At 26.1% G+C, this 26,245-nt stretch overlaps 1 protein-coding gene across 3 annotated transcripts in view; it reads left to right on the forward strand.

The window, feature by feature from the left end:
• Positions 1 to 211: 211 nt before the first annotated feature.
• The window catches only part of LOC145831318 (uncharacterized), a 67,956-nt gene continuing 41,922 nt past the window's right edge, over positions 212 to 26,245 (forward strand). For all 3 annotated transcript variants that reach the window (XR_014369668.1, XM_082938525.1, XM_082938527.1), the window contains exons 1-14: positions 212 to 296; positions 499 to 538; positions 1,672 to 1,715; positions 2,171 to 2,235; positions 4,791 to 4,811; positions 5,067 to 5,315; positions 7,639 to 7,717; positions 9,742 to 9,939; positions 15,889 to 15,917; positions 16,928 to 16,998; positions 17,262 to 17,295; positions 17,594 to 17,645; positions 18,134 to 20,027; positions 22,912 to 23,053. Coding sequence is in view for 2 of the 3 variants with exons in the window: in XM_082938525.1 (XP_082794651.1) it covers positions 510 to 538; positions 1,672 to 1,715; positions 2,171 to 2,235; positions 4,791 to 4,811; positions 5,067 to 5,315; positions 7,639 to 7,717; positions 9,742 to 9,939; positions 15,889 to 15,917; positions 16,928 to 16,998; positions 17,262 to 17,295; positions 17,594 to 17,645; positions 18,134 to 20,027; positions 22,912 to 23,053 (2,907 nt within the window). In the remaining variant the exon portion in view is untranslated. The remainder of the gene's footprint in view (positions 297 to 498; positions 539 to 1,671; positions 1,716 to 2,170; positions 2,236 to 4,790; positions 4,812 to 5,066; positions 5,316 to 7,638; positions 7,718 to 9,741; positions 9,940 to 15,888; positions 15,918 to 16,927; positions 16,999 to 17,261; positions 17,296 to 17,593; positions 17,646 to 18,133; positions 20,028 to 22,911; positions 23,054 to 26,245) is intronic.

Consider the following 26,245-nt stretch of genomic DNA (forward strand, 5'->3'; position numbering starts at 1 on the left):
CATTCCAACAAACTTGTTTCATTAAGATGTGTGTAACAAACTATTAACTAGTAATATTAAAAATTGTTTGTGAAAATAATATTTCGATGGTTTACATTATTATTTCTATAAGATTTAAAAATTTTGCGTTTGTTATTTAAGTTTTTTCTTTAATAAAAACTGCTTATATATATTTAATAAACAGCAATTTTAAACACTTAACTATTTTATCAGGTGTTTAGTTCATAGCCCAACAATTAAGTTATTGAGTAATTTATTTAACTTATTATACCTAACCTTTGACCAATAAAAACAAAGTAGGTTAAATTTGGGTAATTGTGTTTTGATATTTATTTTTTGATTACGAAACAATATTTTGTAATTAAATCTCAATAGTATTATCATTTATTTAAATATTGTATATAATATAACAAAAAATCTGAATTGTATTCAACTTTTTTTATTAGTAAAAATTTAAATTTTTAGTGTACTAAAAGTAAAATTCAATATTATTTTCAGCACCACAAATAATGGATAGTTCTTCCGTAAATGTAGCATGGTAGGTGTTGTACTTTTATTTAATAGAATTATTTATAGGTATTTAGCTTCTCATCTTCTGTAAAATATTTACTGTATAAATTTTAGACTAAAGTTGTAAGTTAAGATAAAAAATATTACTTTTTTAATATATGATTTTTAGTTGGCATAAAGATACATTTGTTAATAGAAAAAAAATTCTTAGGTATACTTACAATTTTTTTTTCTTTTCCAACAACTTGTTATGCACAAATAACTATCTTAAATTTAACTTAGAAATTTTTAATAAATTAATCTGAATAAGTCAAGCTAACAATTTTTGTTTTGCTCTTGTTTTTAGGCTCATCTTTTTAAATCATTTTAATTAAAAAAATACAGTTTTATTTAAACAGCGTTTTTATGTAAAGGTTTGGAAATTGTAGCCCATAATCCAATAATTTGCACTCCACAATGTATTTTTTATATAAAATTTTAAATTAACAAAAAAGTTATTGTGGAAAAACTTATCATTAGGCTCTAAATTTAATAGATAGTAATTACAGGTGCTTTTTTGTCACGCGTTTTATCAAATTTTTGGTTTACTGTAGTGTTATTACTGAATACTACAAATTTTAAAAGTAAATATGGCCAGTAGAATTTTTTTGTTATACCTTGCAGCCAGTTAGAAATTTTCTAGAAACATAAAGAAGTCTGCAGACTCCTGGTTTAAAGTTTAAATTATATTATTAAAAATCTAACTTAGTTCATTAGTATACATTTGTAAAGTTTTCATCTATAGTTAATATATGTCTATTTAAAGACATAGGGGATCCAATAACTAACTAAAAAAGTCCTAAAAATTTACTAGAAATATATTTTCTTCTTTTTCAAATCCGTTAATCTCAAGTCTTTAGAAATGTTTCTTGCATTGAAAGAAAAAAAAGATTTTATTACTTGTTCTTAAAAAATGAAATGCTAAGTATTATTTTTTAGTTTAAAGATTTCTTACATTTATTTAATTTAATTTAGATAATTAGCATTACAAACCTGTTTAATAAAAGTCTTCAAATTACCAATTTCTAGAAAAAGGTGAAGATTTACTAAATTTGCTATGATTTGTTTTTTTAAAGTTTTCTTTTGTAAGCTTTTTTGTTAATAAATGAATATTTATTATAGCAACAAAAATACTCAGAGAAGAGTAAAAGAAGAAAATAATAAAGGTAGTTTAAATATTTCAAGCTAAAATTTGATAAAGCATATATATATTAGACATTATTATTTGCTTCAAATAGTTATTAGAATGACCAGCAAAGAAACATACAATTTAAATTAAATGCATAAATATGAGTTGTTAAGAATGTTTTGTAATTAAAAATCTTGACAAAACAAGCAAAACTATTTAATTTAATATCATAGTTGTAGTTTTAAAAATACTTTTATTTATTGAAACTAACTAACTACATATCTCTATTTTAGTGATTTAACACAATTTGATGGTGTTTTATGAGGTTTAGACTTTGAAAAATCTTTTTTTACAATTTAAATCAATATTTTTTAGTAATTGTATTAAACACACTGTTTGACTTATTCTAAACCTTATGATTATTTGTACAACTTGTCAATTTTGACATTTCTTATTCGCTTTTATATGATTGTTTTTCTCTTTACAATTCAGTTAAGAAAAGCACATGTAAAAAGAAGAAGAAACAAGAGAAAGAACTGCGAAAAAAGTTCAAAAAGGTTAAATTGTTACATATTATTATTTAATTAAATGTTTTAATAAGCTGTATATTCTATTAAGATTTAAATTGTTAATTTAATAAGTTCAGAGTTGCCACAAACACAGGTTAACACAAACCAAATTAGTCTAATTAGAACTTTTCTAAGGATTTTCAAGGTTGCCACACACTCAGGATACTCAGCATACTTACGATAACTCAGAACAGTTTGAAATTTTTTAGATCTCAGGATGACTCCGGAAATTTCAAGAAAACTAGGCTAGTTTTAAATTTTTCAAAAAACTTGAAATGACTCAAGTCAGTTTGTTATTTTTTAATTAAAAGAATCAGGATACTTTTTTCTAGATCTTAAATGATATTAAATTGTTCTCGTTTCAAATATTTGATTTTTTACAACTCAGTTACTTAACTTGAAGCTCTTTACTACTATTAACTACACTTTTATTTAAGCAACGTTTATTTTGAAACTCACTAGAAGAAAAAAAAAGAAGCCTACATATATGTTCTTCTTCTTATTATTATTTTTACTATTATTTTGATTTTGACACTTAACTGAATTTTAATTTTACCATAAATTCAACCTAAGATTAAAATTTAATTTGTTTTGTTTTTAAGTAAAACTTTGTTTTTATTTAATTTTTTGAATAAATGTTATATATTTTTATTTAGATTTTTTATATAAGCACTGACGAGGTCTTTAACTGAAACTTATTTTGCATAATAAAGTCTTGAAAGAATAAATATATTTGTAGAATTTTGAACTTAATGAATTTAGTTATTATGACATAGTAAATTATTTAATTTTAACCAAAAGAAAAAAGTTGTATGTTGAATCTTACCTAACTGAATGTTTCATCATCAACACTTTTGATATGTCATAATGTTTTTGAAATTAGTAAAGTTCTATAAAAATTTTAAATAAAGAAACTTTTTTCCGAGGATTATATGCACTAGTATAAGTGAAACATTAAAAACAAATTTGTTTTGTTATATAACTAAATAAATATAAACTATCTACAACAATTTAGTATTTAGTTTTAATTTTGTTATAGTTTAATTGTTATTTTTGATGTAATATATTTGTTATTAAACCTAGATGCTAGTTTTGAGTATTTAAATATTAGCTCTTATTAACAATATATATTATAAATTAAAGTTACTTACTCTGGCTAGTCAGAATAACTCTAGCTAGTTAAGATATAAAAACACTAAGACTATATAATTTTTTAACGCATAAATGTTTGACCAACTTAACCTAATGAATAAAAAAACATTTCAAAAAATTAATTATAAGTCATTAAAACTATGCTGTTACGTTCTTCTCTCAAAAGTTAATTAATGTTTAACCTGATAAAATAATTTTATACTTATTTAAGTGTTGACTCAAATATAATAAAAGTTTTCCCTCATCAGTTTTCAATTTTCTATTTTATGTTCTTCTAATTTATTTATTTTTTCAACTCAGATCATTAAATTGAAAAAAATAAAATTAGTTATCCTTGGCATAAATTTTAGTTCTATTTGATAAAAACCAATAAAACGAGTGTCTCAAAAAATTATTTAATAAATATAACTAATAGTCCTGTTTTAAATGCTACAGTTTCATATCTCTATATTTAAAAACAATCTGTTGAATATGAGAATTTCTTTTAGAATAGTTTTTTTAAGTTTCTTTGCAAAGTTGTTCATATATTGTCAGCGTTGCATTTAATGACTTAACACACACTAAAGGTATGCAATTTAATAAAAAAATAATGGTAAAACTGTAGTAGCAAAGTCTTAGCTTGCTTAACCAAAAAAACTATGCTAGCTTGAATTGATTTGAACAAAATTTTTTGCTTCAAAATATATCAAAACTCAAGTGTAATGTTTAACACTAAATTTAGTCAATGGGAATCTTTTTAACTGGACAAAAGTTGATTATAAATTTATTCAAAAGCTAAAAGTAAAAGTAAAAAAAAACAAAGTGTACGTTTTAGAGAGTATTGATATTTAGCTAATCCTTAATAAAAAAGTTATCTATAAAAATTCGTAGTATATATATACATTCGCTCAATGACAAACAATTTTCTATATAGTAATAATGCTGATAAGTTCACTTTAAGTTTATGTTTTCTATCGTTTTTGAGCCAGAGAGACTTAAATTTTGAAGGATTTTTTGAAACAGTTAACTCTGAATTTTAAGGCAAGTTAGAAAAAAAAAAGAATTTATGACCAAAATTAAAATGAAACCATTTTTTTTTTAGTTTTAAAATTAAAGTTTGTATCAAAAGTAGAAAAAAAAACGAAAACTTCTAAATAAAATAAATTTTTTTGACCATTTAAATAGCACCTTCCTATTCTGTTATATTAATTTTTAATTGATAAATATGAAGACTTAGTTCATATAACATTGAACAATAAAACTTCTATAGTCTGGTAGTTAAATTGAATCTCAATGAAATTAATTTGTAAAAAATATTAATCTACTTCAATAGCCTTTCAGTATACTTAAGTTTTTGTTAAAGCTCAATGAGAATATTTTGAATTTAATACTAATCAAATTTATTTTTACAGGCTCAACTGACTGCTCCCAAGGTAAGTTGCGTATGCATTCATATATATATATACTTTTTGTTCCAAGTATATTTAAATTAGTAAATATATAACATTTTTTAATATAAAAGTGTCAGTTTTTAATCTTCTAAACACGAACTCAAAAAATTTTATTAATGAAATTATTAATGTAACAAAATAACCTATATAGTGTACTTTAGTTTCAATAAACTAGGCTACTTACTAAAATCATGTTAAGTATTATCTTAGATAGTTGTTAATCTTATAATTTACTAGGCAAGAGTTAAACCTGGATTTATTCTTAACTCATCTGATGAAGATGATGATAAAATGAAAAAACCAGAGCTGTTAGTAATTCCTGTTACAAAATCTTATGCTAGTGCTAGTGAAATTCAGTGTCAACCGCTTCAAATAGCTAGTAAGACTGCAAAAGACCAAAATCCTAATAATACTCTACCAGTATATGCTCTTGATGAACAAAATACTAATAATACTAGAGCATTTGCATTTGATGAGCAAAAAATTGTTAGTTTCTTATTATGTAAACATTTTTGTTTATCAGGATTTTCATAGGTTTACTAATTAATAAAAAGCTGTTTACTTTATTAGTTAGTAAACTCAAATAATTTTGGTGAATAATTGTTACAACTTAACGCTTAATTAAAAGTTATGAATGGATTAATTTTTTCATCACTACTGAATAGCTTAACTGAAAAAATTTTAAATAGCTCACTTATTTGACAACAATTTACTCAAAAAAGCTTAATACCTAATGTAATGTTAATTGTTAATGATTTCGGTTATTTCCAGAAAAGCTGAGATGTTATGCCATCATCCAATAAGCATTAAACTGCACCACTTGTCCATCAACAAAAGTCTATGTGACAATCTGCAATCTGGTTACGGCTAATTGAATGATGGCGTAACATCTCAGCTTTGCTGAAGATACCAAAACAACTACTAGTAAAATGATAAAACGAACATAAACTATAATCTTTGAAACTGACCATATCTAAGACGTTGAGTTGTGAATGACTTAATTGCCATTTTTTTGCTATATCCTTAATCAAATGCTTCTGTGCGACATTACTTTAGCACGTATTGTTTTGACTGATACAACAGTTCATCATTACTATGTGTGCACGATAATTCCTAACAAAGATGGAACCAAGTTGATTATTGTAATATGAACTGTTGTTGATGGTTGAGCTGTGCAGTCTAGTGCTAATATTATATTTAAAGTTAGTTTTGTATTTTTAGAACATTATGATATGTAAGCTAGACATCTTTTATTATTAGCACTGATATAAACGGTTTTAAACTTAGTTCAAATGGATTGAATCTAAGATTAAAGCAATTACTAATACTACAAATTAAATTTTCGCTATAATGTTCTTTCTATTTAAACCAACAAATGTTAAAAGTTTTGACTGTGAGCTAATAGAAAATTACCATTTAATATTAATTTGATTGGTGTTTTATTTTTATCCTTAATAAATTATTTTTATGGTCAAAAGGTTTATGATAAAATTTAACTTAAATACTGTGAACAATAACTAAATAAAATATTATGCATTACAAATTTTAAATTTTTTTTTAGAATAAACTTATATTTACAACAGTTTATAATTAAATTATAATCTAAATTTATAAAGAAGAACTTTTTTAATTACCAGTTTTGCCAGAGTTTGTTTTAAAAAATATACTTTATATTTATCTGCTACTTAATTTTTAAATCAAATAATCTCAAATTTTCAGGAAGTGTTACTTGCAATAAAAGAAAAAGAAATGTAGCAAAAAAAAAACGTTAAAAAAAATTAACTTAAATTAAGAAAAAATAAAAATTTTTAGTTCTCAGTTAAACAATTTTACTTCTCAATTTATGTAGACACAAAGAGACAAATTACTAAGATAAAACTGTTATACGACAGTGTTCTGCCTATAAGGGTTTTCTGTCTAATTCTAAAAAGTAAAAATTATTATATTTGAGCAGAATTTTATTAGTAACTGAATAGCCCTATTGGGCCAGCATTGTCTTATTATAATATATGAGTAAATAAGATCTAAACTTAAAAAACAAAATAAACTTTTACTACAAATTATGAAAATTCCCACAACAGTATTAATAATAAAGTTAAGTTATGTTGATTTAGTTTGTAAACATTGCTTAAAAACTGGGGAGAAGATATATATGTAATGAAATTGTTTATTTTTTGATTTTTTAGTTTGGTCCTTCTATTAGGAACTTGATAAACTCTTCGACTATGTAATCTTATATCTAAATAACTATTCTAATTAAGATTTTGGTAAAATGCACCTGCAAGCTAAGTTACTCATGTTAAAAATGAGACTTACTTGTAAAAAAAGATCGTTTTCCCCCTAATACCTTAGATATTTATCATACTTTTTAACAACCTCTGGTATTTCAATATCAAAGTTTTTTGATCAATTTAAATCTAGCATGCAAATATGTTATATTCCTATTGAAGTTTTGATTTATTATAAATGTCTTAAATATAATATATATTTTTTTTAATTTAAGATTAGTGCTTAACAAAATGATTGAGTTTAAGAAGAGCTATAAGCTTTTGTTGAGCTTTTCTTTTCAACATAAGGCATCAAAAAGAGCATTGTTTCTTTTTATATGTTTTTTTTCTTATTAATTTTTTAAACAGTTAAATCTTTTCTTTAATACTCACAAGTATAGTTGATAGAAATCCTTCTTGTACAATTTATTTTTATATAACAAATGAAAGCATAAAGCTAAAAAGTTTTATAAAATCATGGTAAAATTTTTAACATAAAAAAAAGTTTACTATTTAATAAAACTAAATTATAAATTTTTAAGGGTCACCAAAATAAGAATAAATCAACAAACACATCCAAATACATAAGACGAAAAAGTCCTAGTAGCAGTCCAGATCTTAGTTAGTTGCAGCAAATATGTTGTATTATTAAATGTAATTTGTTAAATAGATCATTATTAAGTTTTTTGTTTCACTTGAAATATTTTACATCAATTACTATGAAAAAGACACTTATAAACATTTTACTATCGTAAATTTATTTTATAATACTATTACAAGTTTTTTATGATTGAAATAGTACAACTACAACTTATTTATATAGGCAAAAAGTAGATGTGGCGACTTATGACCCGCTGGCCGGTTCCGGCCTTTTATGCAAAAAAATTTTTACTACGATGTCTTTTAAGTATAAGAAATATATGCAGAACCAAAAAAATTAATATATCTTTATAAATATATTTTGTGATGAGGTACCAACTTGATTTTAACTACACAGTAGTTTTTAAATAACTATTTCGTTAAGATTTTGATTTCAAACATTTCTTATAACAAAATAATTCTTATAGTTTATATGATTCACCAACTACAAAAGCTGCCCATTTTATGATAAAGACTAATTAAAATTAGATTAAAATGATGTAAACAGCGCAAAACTCAAATGTTAAGCAAAAACTATTTTCTTAGGACTTGATAGGATAAATTCATTATTCTTATTTGCATTTTCTTACAAAAAAATTAACAAATTAATGAAACTATTGAACTTTTTTTTGAACATTAAGCATTATTCAGGGTTCGTGCGCGTCAGGCTAAATCAGGCTAAGTCAGGCTAAATCAGTTTTTTTGAAAAAAGTTGAAAAACGTCAGGCTAAATCAGTTTTTTTATTTAAAATTTTGAGAATCTCAGTTTTCCTCAGTTCAAATGCTTTAAATTTTTTTTTTAATAGTTAAGAAATCTTTTTAAGATCAAGTTGAGATGTAAGTGTATTTCTAAATAAATATTTAGTTATTTGTAAAAATAAATGCTTAACACCTTTTGTTGAATCTCTAAAAACAATTTAAGAATCTTCATTATTTTGTTTTGAGTAGATTATATACGTCATAATTATAAAAATTCATAAAAAAATACAGTTTAAACATTACAGTTTAGTTCAACAACTTAGCTGTTTGTTTGAATTTGTTTACATCAGCTATGTATTTCAGAGCTAAGTTGGTTGAACTGTTTTAATTTCTAATTAAAGGCTTTATACCAAATACTTTTTAGATAAAAACACTTAGCAGTTTATTCATATATTTTACTGTATGTTTAAAGTTATTAGAGATATTCACAACACTAAAACTTAGCTTACATATATAAGTACTAAGTTTTGTGGGAGTACAAATTTTAGGTACAATTAATTTTTCTTTACAAGAACAAAATATTACAGGTTTTTTATTAATTTATGTGTAAGCTTTTTAAATCTGATACGACATCAACAATCACTGTATTTATTTAGAGTTTAGGGTTTATAATTATGTATCAATTTTAAGTATTAGTCAAAATACTACAATAAACGTTTTATACTTATTTTAATACTCGTGTAAGCGTTTCATTTTAAATTTTAGTAAAACACAACAATCCACGTTGTTTTATTATAAATCTTCTGGTTGTAATGTTTTTACTTAGTGCTTAATTAAATTGAACAATTGTGTTTAGTAATATATATATATTTTTACACTAGTAATAGATTAGATATAACACTTATTTAAAAACTTATCACTGAATTTGTTATCTTAAGGGCATAGGGGGTCAATCACCTTTTAACAGTTTAGTCTTATTTTATTAAGTTGTAACTAAGCTATGAGTTGCTTTTTGCAGACTATTAAAGCTCAAAATATTTTTGAGATAAAGCTGGTTGAAGTCAGAGACTACAATAGTACTAATCAAGACCTCCCAATACCAAAAATGACTTCTAAAGGGGATTTTCCTTACTTTGAAAAAATGTCAGGCTAAGGCTAAATTGGTCTCAGTCAGGCTAAATGAAAATAAATTCGCGCACGAACCCTGATTATTATTTTGATAAAACCGGCAATCCAAGAATTTTTTGACATAATTGAGCTGTTTTATTGAAATGATACAATATCAAATTAAAACTTATTAACCAAAGGAGGAAAAAGATATTCAAGCAGTTCAAAGTCCGTTAGCCAAAGAAGATCACCTACAGAAGAGAGACAAACCACTTTGAGAAGGGGATCGTTTTCAAGATCTCCTTCTACTACAAGAATCCTATCCCAATTTCAGAACAGTCACAGGGAACCTGAAGATGTAGTTAAGAGAAGAGAACTTCGAGAAAAATATGTTCATGGTATGATAAATTAGAAATATTTTGAACAAAAATTGTGTAAAATATTTAACTTAAGTAACTTCTTACTTAGCTTAAAACTTTTTTGAATTATAAAGTTCAACATTTAAAGACTAAATTTAAATGTTTCTTAGCCCTTTTGACACGGTGTTCAATACGTGAAGTTGTGTGGCAGCTAACTGTATATTAGTTTTTTATTTTAATCTACTTTCAAGAGTTTTTGTACAATTGTTTTTTGTTTTAGCATGGTATACATACTAAATTATGTTAATATCAGGTATTTTTTCAAGTTTAGTGCTAATTTATGTAACATATGTAAAGCAAAGGTTTATCTTTAATTTTACATAAGTCATAGTATATATCTTTGGTAAAAATTGAATAAAAAGGAAAAAAAAATCTACATATAAGACTCCGAAAGTATTTTTCATTCATCATCTTTAATCATAGTGCAATTTTTTTTAAACATTTGGTGATTAAACTTTCAAATTCAGATATAAATTTCTCAGACTAGTAAAATTAAGAATGATATATATTTTTTGTTTTTAACATAAATAAAATCATCATTTTACTTTACAACTGTTGAACGATTTTTGATTCCGCTTTTCCTTCTGTGTAAACAATGTGTGGAAAAAAATGAATTTTTTATTAGTATTAAACAAGTTTTACTACTCGATGCCACGAAAAATGCATATTCCTTTTCCTCGTAAAAGAAATTATCAATATTGAATTTATACAAGTAATTTATTAACCATTATCTAAATTAATAAGCTATCTTGGAGGGTGTGAAGAAAAACTCGTTGTTTAACTTGTAAAGCTAATTTAGTTTTAAATAATGAACGATCCGTAAATATATGATATTTAATGAAGTACGATACAACGAGCTACATAACTCTACATGAGCGTGCTTATGAAAATGGCGACCTTTAAAGTTTCAGCGAGAATTAGTTTAACAGTTAGGCAATATTTCAAAATATCTTTTACAAAGTTTAAGATAAATAAAAGAAGCGGATATAGAGGCTATATTAGTTTTTCTGAAAACAAACCCCATCTAAGTTAAATATTACCTTAAAAATTCGACCTTTAATTTATCTTTATGAAAATTTTTCTACATGTAATAATTATCACAAAAACACAATCTACGCATTTTAAGACGATTTGAAGAAAGCTTTAAAAGGTACTTTTTTTTTAAACTTAAATTTGAAGGTAATGATAAAAATTGTATAAAAAAAGACCTCCATGAAAATTTCTTTTAACTTGCACGCTACAACACCCAATTTTTTTCTGAATACTTTTTTCGAGTGTGCCTTCTTTTATTATTTTCTATGACTTCCTGTTTGTAAAAGACTAAATGCATATCTCGAATTTAAAAGGTTGCTATTTGGTTAATCTTTGTATGTGCGACAGGACTGCAGTCTATTTAGAAAAAGAGTTGCTGTGTTTGCTTTGAAACATTTAATTTTTCTCTAGTAATTCATTAAGTGCGTCACATTATTGTGCATCCTATCAAATATCAGGATTTAAAGAGAAGTCACATCCAAGTCTGCTTTTCAACCGTATCTGGTCTCTGCAGGTAAGAGACGATCTGTTTGCGCTGCTTTACGTCAAAAATTTAATTTTTGGTTAGGCTGTTGCTGAAAATTTCTTTTCTTTACTAATTTATTTCTTCTGAAGTTCCTCTAAAATGATTCCAAAAATTGACGATATTTTAACTTTTCTACAAATATATAGCATATCAAATGATCTTAAATATAGTTGCAAATCATTTTTAAAATATTTTTTGGTTAAATAAAAATTGTTAAATTAAACTCATGTTGAAAATAAGTACCATTTGATAAGTTATGCTAACAGTAAAAAACAACTGCAATTGTAGTATTATAGTTTCTAAAAATAAATTAAGAAAGATAATACTAAAAAAACTCTTAAGAAACGTTGCATAAATAGGAAGTTCTAAAGTCTAAAAATGTACTAGATTTATATAATTAAAAAAAATTAGTTAGATCTACGAGTTTTAAGTTGTTAAATATTTAGAAGAAGTACTAAATTATATAAATCCAGAAAAACATAGTTTAACTTAAGATTAAAAAAAAACTATTAAAACTCAAAAATAAAACGAAACAGATTTCATTTTTACTTAAATTTATTTAATACTGTCAAGTAAGTCTTTTCAAAAATTGTATCTTACTAAATTAAATTGAATTGATATTGAAATAAAACTATACTGTGGTTACAACATTAATGTTTAAAAAGATAAAATGATGTATTAATCAAGTGTAAAAATTAACTAAATGCTAATACTAAAGAACTTTGCTGTACTAATAAAGCTTATTAGATTAAAATCAAACTAAAACTAACCAGCGCTAAAACTATAAATAAATTTAAAACTTAACTTTTTTTTGAATTTAAGGAACCAATTACTTGAAAATTACTTAATATAAAGATTTATAAAGTCTAGTTTGGTATACAAACTTTTTCTGCTTACATAAACTAGGCCTTAATTATTGAATGCATAAGGCTTCTAGAATATGTAGCTGAAAAGAGTTCTCCGCTCTCACTAAAACTGAAAAATACTCTTTTTTATATTTTCTTGCACATTCATGATCGTCCAACAATTGTTGTCCAATTGCATAGAAACATTTTTTCCTAGGTTTCTTCGAACGACCATCAAACCAGCTTTTCAAGATTTTCGGAACATGCTGATCGATTCTTACGTGAAACCTTTGAGATGCTTTTCCCACGTAGTCACTACCGCAGTGACAACTTAATTTAAAGATGATGTTACTTTGAAATAACTTGAAGATGGTGGAAGAAAAATCTTTTTAAATTCCACTTAGAGGTCGATCAGTATACAAAATTGTTCTTAAACGAACAGAGCCGAAAACCTTGTTTACTTCCACAGAAAACCTCTCAGAAATATTTCCAAGGTAAGGAAGTTTTAAATAAACTGGATACTTCTGAGGGCCAATCATTTTTAAAGTTATTGAACTTTTTTCTCTTGCTATAACTTTCGAAACTCATTTACTTGGATAACCAAGGGAAAGGAAAGTATTTTGAAGTGTTTTCAACTTGCTTTCAAGACAGCAAGGAGAACAAAGTCTATGATAACAAAAGCTTGTTCACTAATATTCTAGTAGTGGAGGTTTATGAAGTTTGCTTAAAGATATTGTATCATTGAGATTTAAAACACCCTTAGATCCCAGAATTCCTGTGCAAAGAAATGTTACACGTGGCTGTTCTGGGTGTTGTGTTTAGTTTTGATGGTAAAACAGATAGATGGGTTGCAATGGGTTCACCTTTGGGTCCTATTTTGACCAATATTTTTTTAACTACTTGGAAAGTGATTTGTTTTTGAACTGTAAAAGTCCTCTTGTGTATCTTCGATACGTAGATGACACTTTTTTTCATGTTTGATAATAAACAAGAAAGTTCCAGCTTACTAAAGTACCTAAACAATATTCACAAAAATCTCAAGTTTACAAAAGAAGAAAAACATTTTTTAGATATTTGTGTCCAACGATCAGTTGATGAGAAACTTAAACTAAAATCCATCGTAAAATTAATTCATAGGCATTATTCGTTCCGTGGGCATCTTTTGGTCCAGTCAAGCAGAAGTTAAGGGCTTTAACGCGTATGGTGATGCCAGACTTTGTTCTCCTTGCTATCTTGAAAGCAAGTTGAAAACACTTCAAAATACTTTCCTTTCCATTGGTTATCCAGATAAATGGGTTTCGAAAGTTATAGCAAGAGAAAAAAGTTTAATAACTTGAAAAATGATTGGCTCTCAGAAGTATCTAGTCTACTTAAAACTTCCTTACCTTGGAAATATTTCTAAGAGGTTTTCTGAGGAAGTAAAAAAGGTTTTTGGCTCTGTTCGTTTAAGAAAAAAGTTTGTATACTGATCGACCTCTAAGTGGAATTTAAAAAGATTTTTCTCCTACCCAAGAAAAAAAGTAACATCATCTATAAATTAAGTTGTCACTGTGGTAGTGACTACGTGGGAAAAGCATCTCAAAGGTTTCACGTAAGAATCGATCAGCATGTTCCGAAAATCTTGAAAAGCTGGTTTGATGGTCGTTCGAAGAAACCTAGGAAAAAATGTTTCTATGCAATTGGACAACAATTGTTGGACGATCATGAATGTGCAAGAAAATATAAAAAAGAGTATTTTTCAGTTTTAGTGAGAGCGGAGAACTCTTTTCAGCTACATATTCTAGAAGCCTTATGCATTCAATAATTAAGGCCTAGTTTATGTAAGCAGAAAAAGTTTGTATACCAAACTAGACTTTATAAATCTTTATATAAAGTAATTTTTAAGTAATTGGTTCCTTAAATTCAAAAAAAAGTTAAGTTTTAAATTTATTTATAGTTTTAGCGCTGGTTAGTTTTAGTTTGATTTTAATCTAATAAGCTTTATTAGTACAGCAAAGTTCTTAAGTATTAGCATTTAGTTAATTTTTACACTTGATTAATACGTCATTTTATATTTTAAACTTTAATGTTGTAACTACAGTTTAGTTTTTTTTCAATTTAAACCAGTTTAATTTAGTAAGATACAATTTTTGAAAAGACTTAATTAAAAGTACTCAAATAAATTAAATAAAAAAATGAATTGTGTTTTGTTTTATTTTTATAGTACTTATTTTTATAAAAAATGCATAATTTTTTTTTGAGACTGTCTATTTTCTTATAACCTCAAAGTATGTATACATAACTTGTATTTAAACAGTAAATCAAGAAATAAGCTTTAAACAATACGTCAGTAATGAAATAATTAAGGGCATAGGGGGGGTAAACACCCTTTTTTAGTTTTTGATCTTATTTTATATAGTTTTTACTAAGCTACAAGATGCTTTTTACAGATTAAAAAAATTCAAAATAATTTTTGAAATATAGCCGGTCAAAGTCGGAGGCAACAATAGGATCCTTATGGGAGGCGCAAACTCAAACGGCAAATAACTATAAATCACTAAAAATCTATCTCCTCCTACGTTTTTTGAGATAACTACCTCAAATTTTCAGGAAATGTTTCTTGCAGTATTTAAAAAATTCTGTCGGAAGGAATTTAAAAAAAAAAAAAAAAAAAATTATAATAAAAAAACAAAAATAAACTGTTTTTTTGCTTAATTTTTATATAATTTTTTTATTTTTAATTTTTTTAAAAATTCCTTTTGACATAAATTTCTAAATATATTAAGGAACACTTCCTGAAAGTTTGAGGTAGTTATCTCAAAAAATGTAGGAGAAGATAGGTTTTTAGTGAAATAGTCTATTTTTGCCGTTTTAGTTTGCGCCTCCCATAAGGAACGTATTGTCGGCTCCGACTTTGACCGGCTATATTTCAAAAATTATTTTGAATTTTTTAAATCTGTTAAAAGCATCTTGTAGCTTAGTAAAAACTTTATAAAATAAGATCGAAAACCAAAAAAGGGTGTTTACCTCCCCTATGCCCTTAAATTAAATTGAATAAGTTAAGTATTTGTTTTATAAAACTTAATTATAAATTTATAATCATATCAATTTTTAAAGTTCAGTCTAATTTATTGTAATACAGTAGTATTCCTTTTTTGTTTATGATGTAAAAATAAGTATATGCATTTTAAGATAAAGATTTTAAAAATAACTTTAAGATTGTTTATCATATCTTTTAAAACTCACCGTGAACTATTAGTTTTATAATTGCACATTAATAAGTTTTTTATGTTTTCTAAAAATAACGGATTTGCTTAAAAAAGTTGTTGTTTTTTTGTAGAAAATAAAAAACAGATAAATTTTAAAATTGTTGAAGCGGAAGTGATTTAATTGTAGTTGTAATGATTTTATTTGCTAAACTTCTTAGCTTAATGAACAGTTCGTAAAACTTTTTATCAATAGTTTTAATTACATGGATTTTTCAAAATATCTACATTTATTTTAACTTAATTCAAACATGCTAACATTTGTTGTATTAATTTTCAGAAATCCAAAAGACAAAAAAGAAAAAGATAGTAAGTTATTTAAATTGTAAATCTTAAAATACGCTTTAAATTAAGAAGCCACTAAACTTCAAATATATTACGTTTAAACTTGTAGTTTTAAATGGTATCGCAGAAATGAGTTGTAAAATTAATTCAAATACTTTTGTAATTTTTTGATATTAATAAAAAAGAAAGACGTTGCATAAATTTTTCAAGTAATAAGTTATACACTAAATTTTTATACGGCTATAACGTGTTTTAAGTTATATGTAATCTCCAACGATTACATGACTAAAAAAATTATATTGAGGTTTTCTAAAGAAACTATTTAAAATCGACAAGAAAGTGAAATCATTTACTAGATAGTCTTATTAATAAATATTATGATGGTAAAGTAATAGAAGTAATGCATAACCGCTTAAAATAGTTATATTTAGTAAGTTACAAAAGTTCTGGTTAAGTCTAAAAAAATGATCTAAATTATAAAAAATATCATTACAAGTTCACATTAACCAGTGTTTGTATCGGCCATGATCAAGAAAGCTGAGATGTTTCGCGCCATCAATAGTAAATAACAGGTTTCACAACACAATTGACAACAACAAAATTTACGCAGCTTAATCGTTCACAGCTCAACGTCTGAGAAATTCTTTGACCTTGAGCTGTGAACGATTTGACTACGTAAATTTCTTTGACTTTACCCACTAACGGTTGCTGCAGTCCTTATGAACTTAGGTCCGCTTGCTTGTTCACAAGAGCGGTTTATCGCGACTGTGACTGCTGGTTGGTCATAAAGAGGACATAACCGATCGTAGGTTGTTTGGATGCTGTTGTTGTTGATCGTGTTCTTAAGTTTTTACTTTAATAAGTTAAAACTAGTACAAATTATTGAAGTGTTTAAAAGATTGAATAAAAGGTGACAATTCACAATAAGTCGGAGTTTGAAGTATCTTGCAACTATTTTAAACACATTATTGCACCTTCATCAAAGTATACAAAAAGTTTATAACCCAAAAACCTAATTTAAATATTTCAAACAGAACAAATGGGAAATAAAAAGCACTCTATATATTGAGTCAGATGCATATAGAGATGAAGATTTTTACGAGGAGTAAGTAGTGTTTATTCTTCTGCTTAAAAAATAAATTTAAAGATGATCTTACAAGACTTTTCATAAATTAGAGCAGTTATAATTCTAATTAGCAGATTACTGTATTGTATATCTTCTAAATTTATGAATAAAAAATGCGAGTACGTTTAGGTTTGTTATTGACTTTTTAATTTATATAATTTTGAAGTTTAATATATTTATCTTCATATTAATTCTAGAAAATAATTTCTCAAATAAATATATAAACTTTAATATTAATACAGAGAATTTTACGAAGAAGAATCTGCTAGTCTCTCTGTAAGTTTTCTGATATACTAAAATTAAACTTAAAAGTTTTATGCAAATGTCAATAGTTTTGTTTTAAGTGTATTAATAGTTTGGAAATGTGTTTAATGAAAAATTAAAATAATTTAAAACTCTTTTTGAAGACTCAAGACTTAAATAAGTTTGTCTATAAATTGTTTTTATCTAGTCACATTGTAATTAAATATTTTGACAAAATTAGATTTGTACCAATATGCTGTTAGTATATACACGATAACATGACTTTTATATGCATTTTAAGAAGTTACATAACTAACTATTAAAATTTTAGAAATCAAACAAAAATCAAACTGGTTCAAACTTAAATCGTTCTGCTGAAAATAGTAAGTAGGTTTTATTTAGCATAGAATGTTGAAATTCATTACTTATGCTTTTTAACTAGTTGCCTATTTTTGCAATGCTGTCTTATCAAAAATTTTTAACTAATTTAAGTTTTAAATATAATTAAGTTAAGCATAAAAATATTTATTTAGATCGTTTTATCTTTTTTAGGTTAGTAGTTTTTTAGATCGTCTTAAGTTGCAACTAACACATTCGTTTATTTATTTTTGATAGTAGTATTTAAATATATTGTTTTTTTTTTGTTTCAACTAACATAAATCTTGTCTTTATTTTACCATAAAAAATTTAGTACGTTTGATTATGGAAAATTCAAAAAAAAAAAAAACTATTTAAAAATTTATGCTGTTTTTTTAATACATATTTAAAGGTTTCAACGAAAAGGGCAAAGATAAAGGAATTGAAAAAAAAATCAAGTAAACATAATTTTTTATTTGTTTGAACGATTTCATAACATATGACTTTTTCACAGGCGAAGATTCAGACTTAGATGACTTAAATTTTGATGATTGTGCTACTTCAAAAAAGAAAATTTCTAGACAAAGTAATGAAACAGACGAAGTAATACTTCTAAGTGATGATGATGATAACATGCCAAAGTTAATAGCCAATCCAGAAGATACTATAAGAAAAAAAGAAACGATTATCAGAAAAGAAGTCAGTGAATTCGTTAAAAAAATTAAAGACAAGCCTTTACCTCCCCAAGACCAGGTATTACCTCATGAATTGAATCAAGCCAAAGTTCCTTATTTAGCTCATTGTACAAAAGCTGCAGTAGAAAGTAATATGAGGTTAAAGTCTAAACAAGCTGCAGAAGCATTACATGCAGGTAAATTTAAAAAACAAATTAGAGCTGCTTTGCCTGCTTGGCAGCCAGCTGTCGCTTCTCCAACTAAAGAAGTTTCTTCAATATCTTCTACATCGAAAAGTTCTCCGTTAAATTACAAAGCTAGTCTTCTAGAAAATAATACAGACAATATAAGTATTTGTGGCACTAATAGTTTAAAACTTAAATCATCTGAAACCAATCCTTCTGATACTAATATTTCTAATTATCAAGTGAATAGAAATAAATGTACAGTTGTAAGCAAAGCAATTGAAACCACTAATCAACAAACCGTTAATAAATTGAGCTCTTCGTCAACGGTGACTGTAATTACTGATTCTGAAGATGAATGTCTAGCATCAACTACATTAAAATCAAACAATTCAACTAAATTATACAAATCTGAAACGCTTGAAAGGCCTTTGATCACAAAAGCATCCTACTATGAAAGCAGTGATGATGAAACTAGTAAAGAAGCTATATCACCATCAGTACCTGAAGAAGGCCAACCTTTAAAAATGAACCATTTTAGTAAGTCTTCTCCAAAAGTTTTTGCAGATTTATCTAAAATAAATAATACTCTCAATTCTGCACCAGTTATTTCATTAAATCTAATCCCAAAAAAGAGTCTTAAAAATATGTCCGAGTTAGAAAAAAAGCAACAAAAGGGGTTTTCTAAAGATTCAAGTTTATCTTTTGAATCTAAGCAAGTTTGTACTGAAACACCAATAGTACCAAGCTCACGTCTCCACAGCTCAACTAACCTTGAAATTAATTACGAGAATTTGACTACTAACAGACAAAAATTTTCAATGAGACGGCAAACATCTTCAGACCCTATTTCATCTTTAGAAAATTTTAAAACTAAAGTAGTACCCCAATCAACTCTTCTTCAAACTCAGAAACATACTGAACCATTTGTTTCAGAAACCTCACTTCAATTGTCATCTACTACTTTAACTAGTTTGCCTAGTTGTTTAGGATCACCGATATCATTTTCTAGAAATTCTAGCAATGAAAGTAGCATAAGTGAGCCACGTCCTAAAGCTCCTCGAATATCTGTTTCTTCCTTTGAGAATAATGACGGGCATCTTCCTAATCCGTTTGATAAGATGGACTGTGGTAAATCGAAAAGAACTACTACATCAGAAGATGATACTATTACTAAGGTTTCGGACCCAAGATTGTTTAAAGCCACCTACCGAAAAAGCAGCATCAGTAAAAGTTCGTGTATCTCTATTTCAAAATTGTCTTCAAAGGAAAAAAATAAATTTTCAGAACTTTTACAACTACCACCACGTAAAAAACAGCTTGTCAAAGACAATAAAATTAAAGTTGCCTCCACTCGTCAAAGCACTAAAATTGTAAATGAAGGCTTGGTTATACCAATTAAAAATTTGAACGAAGAAAAATTAAAACTAGATGTTTATCGTGAACGACTTCTGGAAACTATAGATAAGTGCAATATGTACGAGTCGAAAAGCTTTAAATCAAATAAAAAGATAAAAGAAATTGATATACAGTTGAAAAAACTAAAAAAGTAGGTAAAAAGTTTTGAGAACATTTAATATAAAAAGTATAATTAATATTTGGTATGTTTACTTTGAATTTTATTTGTTTTATTTGTTTTGCAATTATTTTGCAATTATAATATTAAAAAACTACAAAATTAATATAGTTGAAGACTAAAAGTTTTAAGTCTTAATATGTAAGGTTTTTATTAATAATAATATATTGTAGTAGTTATGTAATATGTAAAACAAAGAGATTGAATTCACTGTTTTGAAGTTTTTTAAAGACAACTAAAACTAAATAAAAAATTAAGTACAGTTTTACTTACACCATCACATAAAAATGTGATGGTGCGATTTTTGAATATATGAGCATATTGTGTTTTAAAAAATTGTTCCCTAAACTAAATTAAGTACAGTTATCTTATAATAAAACATTAAATCCAACTCTAAAATTTTTCTTAGCCTTTCTACTAAGCTTATCAATCTAACCTTTCAAATTGAAAAAAACATTATCGGGATATTAAGGGCATAGGGAGTCGATCTTGATTTTTACAAGTTGATCTTATTTTGTAGAGCTTAATCTGAGATATAAGACACTTTTTACTGCTAAAACAAATTAAAAGTAATTTTTGAGATATATGCGATCAAAGTCAGTGACCTGAATAGGTTTCTAATGGAAGGCGCAAACCAAAAAACGCAAAAAGACTATCACAGGGTTGCCACAAAGTCAGATAAAGTCAAGAAAGATGAAAAAAAAGAAAAAAGTCCAGAAATAATTGGGGTTTTTAAATTGATGTCAGGAAAAGTCGTGAAATTTGATATAAACATCCTTTAATATCAAATTTTATCGTTATTATAAACTGCATTTTGCTAATGTTATTTTCAAAAAAAAAAGCTTTTGTAACTCTTTTTTTCAGGGTCTAAATGAATTTTTGCAACAAATTAAAATCTTGGGTAGCTGTCTAATTTGCACGAGCGTACAAAATTACACGAAGATACTTTTGCACGAAAACTAATTTGCACGAGGGTACAAAATTGTACGAAGATAATTTTGCACGAAGGGTCGCTTTTGCACGAATACACTTTTCAACGAGCAGACAGTTTTGCACGGAGACATTTTTGCACGGGTTAAATTTTGTTAATTTATTTTTTTATTTCTGTATTTCATTTTTTTTTTTTGCTATCACTGTTACCCCTATCCCTTACCCTCGGTCGGTAAGCTATTATTTTTAAATTGTTTTATGTTTTTAATCAATTTTTAATTTTTAATTTTTGTTTTCTAATAATTAATTTTTAATCTTTATCTTTTACTATCACTGTTACCCCTAACCCTTACCCTCGATCGGTAGCTTTTTTTTTAAATAATTAAAAAAAAATAATTTTTATTAGTTTTTTATTTAATTTTGTTTTACAATCACTGTTACCCCTAACCCTTACCCTCAATCAGTAAAATTTTTAGTTTTATTATCTGTCCTTTTATTTTTTTATTTTTCTGTATTTTCTTACTCTCGTGCAAAAATGTAACTCGTGCAAAATTGACCCTTGGTGCAAAATCGTCTTCGTACAATTTTGTGCCCTCGTGCAAATTTAGCTTCGTGCAATTTTGTTCTCGTGCAATTTAGTAACCTCGTGCAATTTAGTAACCTCGTGCAATTTAGTAACCTCAAGCAATTTAGTAACCTCGTGCAATTTAGACCCGCTACCTAAAATCTTCTATGATCTCACGTGTGTATTTACTATGTGGTAGAGATACAAGTATTTTGCTTATAAAGCTGTTTATTGCATATACATAGATCATACACAGATGATTCAAATGGTGCAATGGAAGTTATATGATTGAATCCAGCAAAAGAACTGTTGTTTTAACCAGTGTAAAATTAAGATTGAAAACTTTATATAATTTAAAGTCTTTGTTTTTGTATTTTTGAATCGGTTGTGATTAAGAATTTGATTGAAAAGTCGGGAAAAGTCAAAAACAAAAGTCAAAAAATTTTTTTTCAGCTCAATCTGTGGCAACCCTGATATCACTAAAAATCTATCTTCTCATTTATTCTTGAACCAATCTTCTTAAAAATTTGTCAGTGAATCTATTACTAATATTTATATCGATTCAATGCAGAAATTTTCTTGATTATAAAAAATAAAACATTTATTATAAAAAAACCATCTGTTTTTTTATTTAAAAACTTCATTTTTTATATTTAAAAAATTTCAACGTTCAAAGTCTTTTAAACTAAAAAGGAATGTTTCCTGAAAATTTGAGGTCTTAAGTTTGACAATTGAAGGTGAAGATGAATTTATAGTGAAATTTTAGACTTCCGAAAAAATAGACCTGGAACATTTTGCACAATACATCAGTATTGGAAAATTTTTATAAAAACGTCTATATCTCAAAGACTAATTAAAATTTTTATATCCCATAAATACCGGCTTGTTGTTTATACTTAAAGCTTTCATATAAGAGTAAATCTAAATTAAAAAAAAATTGGGCCTTTTATGCCTTTAAAAAATGTTACATACCCGTTTAACACACAGAAACATATGTCAATTCAATAAAGAAAAGTACTGCGCGAATTGTTTTTATTATTTTTGTTATAACAGTTAACCTTATACATTCTCTTTATACTTATAGCTAGGCCAATAAATATACAGCTTTGTGTTGATTAATTTAAATACATAACCACATATAATACAGTTTATAAACTAAAATAGTCTTTTCTTAAACCTAAAATGAGTAACGTAGACAATTCAATAACTTCTAGTATTTAAGTTGGGAAATTTGAATCTTTTTTTTTTAAGACTTACTATAAAATCTAGCAACTAAACCATGTAATAAGATAAATTTTTTGTATTTGTGTCTCGTATGAATAAATATGCAAATGATAGACTTAGCATTAATTCATTTTTTAGACAGAGACTTCAAGAAGAAGAAGCAAGAGATCGTAGTCTAAAACAGCTGAAAGAAATGCAAACTAGAAAAGAACAGCTGATTAAAATTGAGAAAAAATTGGCCGCCGCACTTAGTGTAGAATCTAAGGCAGATGAAGTAGCGGTTAAGTTTTATTTCATTACTAAAGTGTATCTTAAGTATTATTCTAGAGTATAGGTTTTTAAAAGTGCACCCACAGTTTTATATTTCATGTACAAAACAGCTGTCTAAGCTATTGCTTATATATAGTTAGATAAATATTTAGCTTCAATTTGATTTGTCGAGCACTATCGACCAGAACTTTTTATAAAATTTTTGTTTTATGTATATATGTATAAAATAATGTTATTATTCAAACTTGAACACCTTCTACAGAGCCCACTTGAAGGGCTTTTAAATAATTTATTGGAAAAGTACGATTTTAAAAATACTGGTACATATGTTTTATAAAGCTAAACGCTTAAATCATCAGCCATCAGCTTTCGAAGTATGTTTGAGGCCTAAAGCGCAAAAACATTGATTTTAAATTAACTTGGGAGGTGATAAAAAGAGCACATTCAATAGCAGATGGTAATAATCATGTTTGTAGGCTGTGCTTAAAAGAATCAACAGCCGTTGTGTATGCGATGATAAAGGAAGGTTGTTTAAATAAGAGGAGTGAGTTCATATCGTCTTGTCGACATATTAAAAAGCTCCTCTTAAAATGAAATAAATTTTGAAGTATTGTATGGTCACTTAATTGTGGTCTTTGTGAATTTTAGTTGTTTGATTAGTTAGATGGAAGATCGATTTTTGTACTGAATTTTTGTAATGCACAATATTATGTCATACTGTTTTTTGTTTTTTTCTATAACTTTTGCATCTATGTTCAGTAAAGTGCTTTTTATTTTAAATTGAACTGGCTAATGATTAAAGCGTTTAGCTTTATAAAACAAATGTACCATTATTTTTAAAATCGTACTTTTCCATTAAATTAGATATATGTATGTATATATAATTTATTAGTAAAACACGATTTAAAAAATTCTAGAACATATGTTTGATAAAGACATAAAAGATTGTTTTTAATCTTCAGCTAGTTCAAATTTATACCTGAATCTGAACTGATTGTGCTGAATATTGAACTAGGTAAAGATTAAAGACAATCTTTTTTGTCTTTATAAAACATATGTTCTAGAATTTTAAAATCGTATTTTACTAATAAATTATTTAAAAGTCTTTCAAGTGGGCTCTGTAGAAAAAGAATAAGTTTAAACAATCACCTTATTTTCTATAAGTATATTTATATTTTTGATTATATAAAAAATAATAGGTTTAAAAAACCGTTTCGCATATGAGATGTATAACCTCATATACTCACCAGTAAAGCTAAAGTTTATTAACAGTGTATAGCATAAATTTAGAATTTGAAAATTTAATAAGTTTTATGACGTAGTAATAATGAAGGTTTTTGTACAGCAAGTTCAGTTTGAAAAATACGCTGATCTTGATAGTTTTATAATTTATGCATTGTGAAAAGTTTGGAAATGTCATATTAAAAAAATGTTTAAAACTATTAGAAAAATGTTTTAACTATTTGTGTTCGCGGCTTAATTTTACTTTGATTTAATATTTTATTAATTTTATTTTTGCTAAAAAAGCATTTTTGGTAGAGAATGCATATAATTTGTCTTTCGCTTTTTTTGTTTAGTGTTATGTTCTTGTCTGATTTATCAATTTATACTTTTTCTATGATTCTAAGTTTGCAGCCGACTTAAGTATCAAATTTTGATTTTGTCCTGTTTAGTATTTCAAATTTAATTTTGTAGTCTGTATTATTATCTTTTAGATTCCAAATGTAGTTTGCCACTTTTGTTGTATGTCTTTTGTTAATGTTGTTGAATGAATACTATTGACCCCTATATCTTTGTTTGAAAGTTTTTCCAGTAGATCTTTATTACTGTGTGGTTGTTTTATTGTATGTTATTGTTGCTCTATATATTATGTATGAAACTTGACATTTATTGTTTAAAGGGCAAGGTTCTTTGCGTCAATAGCAAAGTTTATCTTTTTTGTTGCTTTTATCGTCTATATTGCTTTTGTTTAATATTTTGTTGTTGTGAGCTATTATTTTGCTTTTAAAGTGTTGCGATTAGATATTTTATTATATGGATGGTTTTCATCAAAGGATGTAGTAATCAGATTTGAAAATTGTTTGCCTATTTTGAAACTTATATTTAGACTGAATGGTGGGTTGAAAAATATTTCATCTCTTTTTCTTTGTCTCATATTTCTTTTTGATAGAGTGGTTTCATCGTATTTTAAAGTAACTTTGTAATTAGCTGAAATTTATGCTTTTTTGTATTCACTTTTTACATTTTAAAACGATTCTTCATTGTTTGATAGTTTTATAAGTCTTCTGTCTATTGTTTTGGGTAGTTGTTTTAGTATTTGTCGGGGGTGATTGGAGTTGTTGTTTACGTATTAAGTTGGTGAGTTTGTTTTGTTTTAGGGTTGGTAACTTGAGTTTAATATGTTGAAGGATACATGTAAAAAATATGTTTGGAACAATCCGGGTGTTACCGTTGTTTTAAAATGGCCGTTTTCTTTAAATAATTTAATTAAATATTTAGCAATGTTTTAGGCTGATCTCGGTGGTTTGCTTCTTATTATCCCTAGTCCGTCATCTCTATATAATTTGAATTCATTATCTGTAAAAATCTTACTTTTTTAAATTAAATCAGTAATAATAACACTATTAAATCGCAGATTTCTGTCCTGTTAAATGATCCCATAATTACATTAAATAACTGTTTTTTTACTTATTTTTTCCCAGGTTTTGTATTCTGTATTAAAATTGCTTAACAAGAGTGTATTATTAGATTCATTTCTTTGTCTGGTATTGGGTAACATTTTTCAGCGAATTCTAATGCTTAATTAAATTATTTTTAGTTGTACTTGGGTAAAACTTGGTGATATCGAATTTTATGAATCTTTAGTTTTTGTTTAATTTTAAATTTTTGATTCAGGTGATCACTTCGTCTGTATTCTTCCACTAGTTTAGTTTAGAATGTTTTCGTATTGTACAATTAGTTTTATATATTAAGTTTTTTGAGTGTTTGTTGAAGGTGATTTACTTGGGTTTATAACTCTGTATTCGATTTTATTGGGGAAGTTTTCTTTGTGATTTTTAATTGTAAAGAACGCTTGTTTTTCTTCGAGTTTTGGTATATCGCCTTCTACATTGTGTGTTTTATTAGGTTATAGGTCTCATCGTTAATTATATTTACAGTGATTTTGTTTGATTTTTTTTTTATTCGGTGCGTATTTTTTCGT

This window comes from Thalia democratica, chromosome 3, assembly GCF_965202585.1.
Source record: "Thalia democratica chromosome 3, ktThaDemo2.hap1.1, whole genome shotgun sequence".
NCBI lineage: Eukaryota > Metazoa > Chordata > Thaliacea > Salpida > Salpidae > Thalia > Thalia democratica.